General features: G+C 42.0%; 1 protein-coding gene across 1 annotated transcript in view; it reads left to right on the top strand.

The window, feature by feature from the left end:
• M6PR (mannose-6-phosphate receptor, cation dependent) overlaps window positions 1-8,147 on the top strand; it is a 26,814-nt gene extending 18,667 nt beyond the window's left edge. The window contains exons 2-7 of the mRNA XM_002929195.4: window positions 2,646-2,825; window positions 3,737-3,903; window positions 5,099-5,208; window positions 5,489-5,619; window positions 6,163-6,289; window positions 6,775-8,147. Of these exons, the coding sequence (XP_002929241.2) occupies window positions 2,646-2,825; window positions 3,737-3,903; window positions 5,099-5,208; window positions 5,489-5,619; window positions 6,163-6,289; window positions 6,775-6,897 (838 nt within the window). The 3' untranslated portion in view covers window positions 6,898-8,147. The remainder of the gene's footprint in view (window positions 1-2,645; window positions 2,826-3,736; window positions 3,904-5,098; window positions 5,209-5,488; window positions 5,620-6,162; window positions 6,290-6,774) is intronic.
• The last annotated feature ends 5 nt before the right edge of the window (window positions 8,148-8,152 follow it).

Here is an 8,152-nt window from a genome sequence, read left to right as displayed (position 1 = left end):
CTAAGCATCAGTTTCCTCATCTGTAAAATGAGAGAAATTATACCTACTTTTCTGGGCTGTGAAGATTAACAAACGTAATCTAGATAAAGCACTTAGAGCATTTGCCACTGAATCAAAGAGAAGCAGCTCAAACAGAAAAACCTTATGCAGAAAAGAGAGAAGAGTATAAGTTGATTCTCATTCTAACTTCTTGAACCAATAAGCACATGAAAGATAGTTCAGCTCCACTAATGCAGATTGCAGGGTGTTTAACCCTTTGTCCTCTCCCAATTTTGTAAGATTCTTTGTTCTAATTTGGGAAAAGAAATCATCAACTGTTAACGGATAAGGAACTAACTTTGAGGCCAAAGAACACAGCCTTCTGTGTGAGCATCCCCTCCCGAAAACTGGTCCGGGGTGGGGAGAACCTTGAAAGTCCGGAATGTTGAAATTTTAAATTAGATCCTGAGAGAATATAAGGAGTATGGCATGTTAAATCAGTCTAATAAAAGGAATGTCTTATTTTTTTAGGAACGCTACTGGTCACAGAGTGTGTTGAGCAATGAGTTAATTTAGGGAAGGTAGGAGTTTGAGTTTTGAGTTCTTCATTCCACCTCCTATTCAGTGAACTGTGTGAGGAGTCACTTCCTCCCGCTTTGTCAAAAAGAAAGCAAGGCTTTGGCTGCGTACTCTGAGCCCCAAAAAATTAATGTGAAAGGGAATACACATGCAGTGGTTAAGTATAGACCATGAGCTCTGGAGCCAGACTTTCTAGGTCACTCCACTGGCTGTGTCTCAGTTTTCTCATCTGTAAAATAAGGGCGATAATTGTATTTACTGTGTAGGGTTTTTGTAAGGATTAATTAGTTAATGCATGTTAAGTGCTTTTAAGAGTAAAAGGCAAGCACTCTGTTAAAGTTTCCTATTAGTGCTTTAAATGTGTTTATGGGGGCCTCAGACTTTATGACTGGTGATAATTATTCTATGGAAACACTTTATAAATACTGCCGTAGTGAGTTGATTTTGGAAATACACAAAGTCAAGGCACCTGGGTGGCTCAGTCAGTTAAGCATCTGTCTTCGGCTCAAGTCATGATCCCAGAACTGGGATCGGGGCCCCAGGTCAGGCTCCCTGCTCAACAGGGAATATGGTTCTCCCTCTGCCCCTCCCCATGCTCCTGCACATGCATGTGTGCTCTCTCTCTCTCTCTCTCTCTCTCTCTCAAATAAATACATAAAATCTTACCAAAAAAAGAAAGAAAGAAAGAAAGAAATACACAAAGTCAGGGAGACAATTTCCCAAGCATTTGTTGCCTTAGTGGAGTGTGGAAAACAGAAGGTCAAATATAAGTTTGTTTAGGGGAGTAGAGAAAAGTCAGCTAGGGCTCAGAGTTTCCATTTTCCTACCTTTAAACTTACTAGTACCGATTAAGCTCTGCCTACTTTTATGTTCTAGAAATGCACAGGAGTTGATGAACCAGCCTGAAAAAGAATTAGAGGACTTTACAGAGTATAAACCAAAGTCCAGGCTCAGTCTGGAAGCGTGTTATTACAAGTGAGAAAAGTTTGGAAGAATTAAATCTTTGTATGATAACATGACACTGTTAGGAAAGTAACAAGTTGCAATGGCAAGTGTTTCCATTCCTAGAGCAGTACAAGGAACAGGTGAATTGGAAAGTGATTTAGTGATTCCCAAGAATGGTCACCAGTTAAGAGTCTACAAAGACAGCTCTGCTTACTGGTAATTGAGAAACTCTTCAGAACTGTGACATGTAGAGCCTCAGGTAGGTTTTGGAAGACATCTTCACTCAATTCAACCCAGTGAATTTTCTTCTTCCTATAATTTGAATGATTGCATGTGTTTTCAGAGATGTGCTATTAAAGTAGATAAATGTCAACTTTTAGATGCAATGGCTGTGTTTATCTCTAGCCATCTTTCTTACGGTGAATATGAACAAAGACTATTGGATGAAGTTAGGACCCAAAGTACTGAAGTCCCTTTCCCTATTTTACGTCTTTCTCAATAACTTTCAAATAGACTTTATCAAGTGTTAAGTTATAATTTGAGTGTTATCTAAGGAAGAATCACAGGTTGAAGCAGTTTTTATGAGCTAGTATTAAACTTTAAATGTGAGATATCGTGGGGTGCCTGGGTGGCTCAGTCGGTTAAGCGACTGCCTCCGGCTTGGGTCGTGATCCCAAGGGTCCTGGAATCGAGCCCCACATCAGGCTCTCTGCTTGGTGGCAAGTCTGCTTGTCCCTCTCTGGAGCTCTGTGATCTGTCTCGCTTTCACTCTCTCTCAAATAAATACATAAAATCTTTAAAGAGAAATAAGTAAATAAATACGAGATATTGCCCTCTGACTTTTAACAAAACAGTAAAGATGCTTGTAGTCTCTCAAAAGAAAAAGATAAACCTAAAGATTAAGAATCCTATTCCGAATATTAAAGGACAGGGGAAAAATAATGGGTGAAAGCTAAAAGCTTGAAATAGACACAATAAAATAAAACCCAACTTCTTGATAAAGAGGAACACTGACTAGTGTAAAATAAGTGATGGATGGAAGATAAAACTGTAAAAATTACACATTTGTGTGCTTTGTCTCTTTCCCCCCCTCTCCTGGTCTTTCTCTGCTTCCTCAACACCCACACACCCTCTCCCAAAAGGATGTTCCCCCTCTACAGCTGCTGGAGGACTGGGCTGCTCCTGCCACTGCTCCTGGCTGTGGCAGTAAGAGAATCCTGGCAGACGGAAGAAAAAACCTGCGACCTGGTAGGAGAAAAAGGTCGAGAGTCCGAGAAAGAGTTGGCTCTACTGAAGAGGCTGCAACCACTGTATAACAAAAGGTAAATGAGAAGAGCTTTGAAGGGCTTGAGAAAATAAGAGTCGGACGCCTAGCCTACTGAGCCACCCCGGCACCCCCTTTTTTTTTTTTTAAAGATTTTATTTATTTATTTGACAGAGATAGAGACAGCCAGCGAGAGAGGGAACACAAGCAGGGGGAGTGGGAGAGGAAGAAGCAGGCTCATAGCAGAGGAGCCTGATGTGGGGCTCGATCCCATAACGCCGGGATCACGCCCTGAGCCGAAGGCAGACGCTTAACCGCTGTGCCACCCAGGCGCCCCACCCCCTTTTTTTTTTTTTAATGCTATAGAGCAAATTCTCAGCCCAGTTTTTAGTAGCAGTGTGTAATTCTCTTATGCAGAAGAGTAGCTGTTTTCAAGACTGGATCCAGGACAGCTTGTAGGAATTAAAAAGCATTATTTGGTAGTTCCATTTAATAGGACTTTAGAAGTATCAGATAAACATTGAGGCCTGTGCACATCATAAGTGTCAGGAATCTTCAGGTATATAAATCTGAAGATGATTTTCAAGGAACAAGGGACCATGGCTGAGATACTTCCCATGAACATAGGTCCTTATTCACAGGGAAGTAGCAGCTGACACTTCAGCATGGTCTAGAACAGGTATTCTGGAATATCTAGCTGTCTTGGATGTTGTGTTTTAATCAGTCTTCCTCAACAATTAGGATTGTCTCATTCGACAAATAAATTATTCACTGTTACATGGATATCTCATGATCAACAGATATTCACTAGTACATTTAGTTGTGACATCAGATAAATAAATTGATCACACTTGGAGGCAGGGTAGGGAGGGGGAAGGATGGGAAGGCAGCTTTAAGAGAGGCTGCTTGTCCTAAGTCTAATAGCCAGTAACTCTTCTCTTCCTTCTTTCTCCTCACTTCTCCTTACAGCTTTGAGAGCACTGTGGGCCAGGGCCCAGACACCTATATCTACATGTTCAGGGTGTGCCGGGAAGCTGGCAACCGCACCTCTGGGGCAGGCCTGGTGCAGATCAACAAAAGTAACGGGAAGGAGACAGTGGTAGGGAGACTCAACGAGACTCACATCTTCAATGGAAGTAAGACTCTCCCTGTTGATTAATTGATCCCTAGTCAATCCCTCTGACAATTCTGTGTCAGCCTTTTCCATTCTCTTCAGGGTATCGTATGGTACGTGTGCTTCAGCTCACGTGAGACCATAAACCACAAGATACGTACTTCCACAGCTCCTCTCGAGCCATGGCTCAGAACCTTTATGTGTTTGTTTTAAAGTTAATGAAAAGCTCATGCATAAGGAAGAATCTAGCTGGGATTCTGTAGCTTAATGTGTTTTTCATACCAGGATTGAAAATACCAACAACGACCATTTCTCATCAAATTAGTCCAGTTTTGCCAGTTACATTTTCAGAGATTAAGCTTTTTTGCAAACCAGTCTACAAAAACTTCCCCAATCAACTTGTGCTATGGTGATTAGTTTCTCAAAAGTCATAAAATTATATTTCTGGAAAGAACTACGTGAGCCCCTGTGGTCGAATTCCCTTTAGCAGGTAACTGTATTTTCCAGTGCAGATATTTGTTCGTATCAACAGTATAATGAAATATAACATCAAGAGTTTGGGGATAGGGGTTGGAAGACTAGATTTTTGACCCAGCTCGGGTTTACTTGTCCTGTGACTTTGAAAACTCATTTCATCTTCTTGTGTCTCTTCATGTGCAAGATTAGAAGCAGAACTTTTATTCTCCTCACGTGAGTGATAAATCAAAGAACAGTTTGCAAAAGAAATTCGAATGCCATAAATATTAAGGAAGAAATGGCTCCCGATCTTAAAAATCACCCACCTTGCATTTATCTGTGGCTAATTTTAAATCTTAGGTTTTCCCCTGCCATCTAAGACTTTTATGGAACCTCTTCTTTTGACGTTAGCAGGTGTTCCCCTGCCATCTAAGACTTTTATGGAACGTGTTCAGGAAATTCGAATCAGTGTGAAAGTATGGGTCCTAGTTGTTTTTCACTATCGGTTGCCTGCCTTTAATGTGGAAAATTAAGATTATTCTTATATAAATCTCTGATTCTTAGTTGTCTTAAGGGAACACAAAGCTGCTATAAAGAAGCGGGTTTTAGCTTGGTGTTTCCGGTATACAGAGCTCATATCGATACAGATTATTTTAACTAAAACCAATTTCACTGAACACCTCAGTCCTCAGGAATTGTACCCAGGCCTGCCTCTGCATTTCCCCCTGCCCCAGAGCAACATTTTCCTTGTCCTTCCTCAGGTAATTGGATCATGCTGATCTATAAGGGGGGTGACGAATATGACAATCACTGTGGCATGGAGCAGCGTCGTGCAGTGGTGATGATCTCCTGCAGTCGACACACACTAGCGGTAAGGCATCCCGGGGCCCGCAAGCCTAGAGAGCAGATGAGAGGACTGACCTGAGGTGGGAGAGAATTTCCGGACTGGACAAGAAGCATCGGGTTGGATAAGAAAAGACTAGAAGTTCAGTTTTCCCGTGTCACAGACACGTGTCTTCCATCATATGTGGAAAAAAAGTGATTGAACCAGGAGAAAGCAAATGTTTTTTAGCTTGTAGGTTTTTTCTAAGTAAGAGTCAAAAGGAAACAGTTTACCACGTAAGGGTTGTGTTCTGTCCTTTCATCATTAGGACAATTTTAACCCTGTGACTGAGGAGCGAGGCAAAGTGCAAGATTGTTTCTACCTCTTTGAGATGGACAGCAGCCTGGCCTGTTCCCCAGAGATCTCTCACCTCAGTGTGGGTTCTATCTTACTAGTCACGTGAGTGCTTTCCTTTATCAGTCCAAACCTTCCTTTTTTTTTTTCTTAAACTCGATTACTTGGTGATATTTAAAAACATTGTGTGTGCACGCACTATACTATAATTGGAGGGGGAGAACTTTGTGTGAGAATCCTCTTTAAACTCTGACTGTGCAGTTTAAAAAAATTAGATATATGTTTCACAACCCTAATATTTGCATTTGGAAATGCTTTATGTCCCATTACTGGAGGACTGGACATTTTTAATACTGTCCCATTAGATTATAAAAACTTTTGGAGAAATGGAACTATACAACTAATAGTGCCTATTCTTGGCTATAGGTCAGAGTCACTAGGTCGTATTTTTGTCTGAGCTTTTGCTTTTAGAAAGTGTTCTAATTGGCTTTCTAAAGAAGGTGCCCTCCCTGTTTTGGGTGGTTTTATTTTTTCCATTTTTATAGAATACAGACTAGGAAACCACTAATGAATATAAAGATTATCTCTTATTATCAGAGTTGTGCTATTCTTTGGTTTTTAAGTAGAGATGTCTTTCTTCCTCAATAGGTTTGCATCACTGGTCGCGGTCTATATCATTGGGGGATTCCTATACCAGCGACTGGTGGTGGGAGCCAAGGGAATGGAGCAGTTTCCCCACTTAGCCTTCTGGCAAGATCTTGGCAACCTGGTAGCAGTAAGTAACAGGACTGCTGGCTGAGTCTGTAGCCTGCAGGGAAGGATGAGTGACCAACCATCCTGGTTTACCCAGACTAAGGGATTTCCAGAGACATAGAACTTCGGGTGCTAAACCCATGGAAGTCCCAGCAAACCAAGTACAAAGTACTTGTTGGCCCTAGTACAAAGTAACAAATAGCATAGCATCTTAGTGTCTGGCCTTGCTAAAGACTTGGCTAGAAGAGCAACACTGTTGCTTAAATTGAGGAATCTGATGAAGCTGTTAAGGGACCTGTATGGGGAGAAAGTAAGACCTAATTAGAATTTTTCTCCCATTAGCCGTAAATTCAATTTAGGCTGATCCTTAGAGCTCCTGGATTTTCTCTTCATTATCCTTGAAGAAACCTAGTTCTTGCCATATTCTTAGACCATAGGTATATTTTGCCTCACCCTCAAAGTTGGTGATTCCATATTATCATTTCCTTCCTTTGCTTCTCTCTACAGGATGGTTGTGACTTTGTGTGCCGTTCTAAACCCCGCAGTGTGCCTGCTGCATATCGTGGTGTGGGGGATGATCAGCTGGGGGAGGAGTCAGAAGAAAGGGATGACCATTTATTACCAATGTGATTGCACTTTAAATGCCCAGCTGCTTCTTCAGTCCCCCAAACCAAAGCATACGCAGCCAGATTTCTTAAGCAGTCTCCACTCCAGTCTCTCATCCCACCCTTAACATTGCTCTTGCTTTCCAGTTTGCTTTTGATTTGCATTCTCTTCTCACTAGTAGAAATGCCTTCCCTTTGTTCCCTATTTTCTTTTTCCCCTAGAGAGGTACAGTTGGAGGACAGAGATAAAACAATAGGGCCTGTGCAGAAGAGGCTATTACACTATCTCTTGGTATCAGAAGGTACAAGTAGGATAGTTACAGTGAGCAAAAAAGTGTGGCAGGCTCCCTGACTTTTTTAAACACATTTTCATAAGTTTTTGAGACACTGGATTTCTTTAATTAAAAAAAAAAAAAGCAAAGAAATATTATTTATACAAGGTTTGATTGCTTTCATGCTGTTACTCTGTACCCTACGGTAGTCTCCATGAGAATCTGGATGTAATTTCTTGCTGCTTGGAACTACTCTGTGGTGATTACTTGGTTGCATTCCAAGTATTGCCATTTGGTCTGAGCCTGGAGATGTTGCAGACTTGCTTCTCCAGCCTCTGGGATTAGGACGGGGGAAATGTTTAATTTCCCACTTAGAGGATTATAAAACACCATCACATCAGTTGTTGGCATTGGAGTGACCTTTTGGCCGGAACTGGGCCCTGGATTGTGGGCTCATGGTCATTGGTATGGTCATTGGTACATATGCGGTCAAAATGCCTTATCCAGAAGTCTAGTCCTTGGGAAAGGGAAAGTGAATAGGACCTCCTGTGGTACAGGGGTTCCAGAAAAGGAAGTCTATTTACCTGTAGTGGGATCTCCTCAGTGGCTTTCTTCTCCCACTTGCAGTAAAAGCTGACAAAGCTTTTCTTCTAAGCTGTTTCCCTCTACCAGTATTTCTAAATATGCTGCACTTTCTTCACAGGCATGTCGACTTCCCCTCTTACACCCCCTCTCCCCCCCGCAAATCTTCTGGAAAGGGAATGAAAGCAGAGGTGGGACATCAAGGGCTTTGCCATCCTGTGCTCTGGGTGTGGAATGCTGCTGCACCTGTCCCTTCTGGCTCAGGGAAGTATCTTCTTGCCCACAATGTTTCTGTGGGGAGAGATTTTGAATCCTCTGATGCTTCCACTTTTTTGTTCAGGCCATGTGCCCAGAAGCCTGGCCCAGTCTGTCTTTAATAGTGAACCTGGGCCGTTGAAGAGTAACATGGCTCCACTGGACACAGGA

This window comes from Ailuropoda melanoleuca, chromosome 16 (assembly GCF_002007445.2).
Source record: "Ailuropoda melanoleuca isolate Jingjing chromosome 16, ASM200744v2, whole genome shotgun sequence".
Classification (NCBI taxonomy): Eukaryota; Metazoa; Chordata; class Mammalia; order Carnivora; family Ursidae; genus Ailuropoda; species Ailuropoda melanoleuca.
Note: the sequence above shows the minus strand (reverse complement) of the source record. Positions and strands in the feature narration are given on the sequence as shown.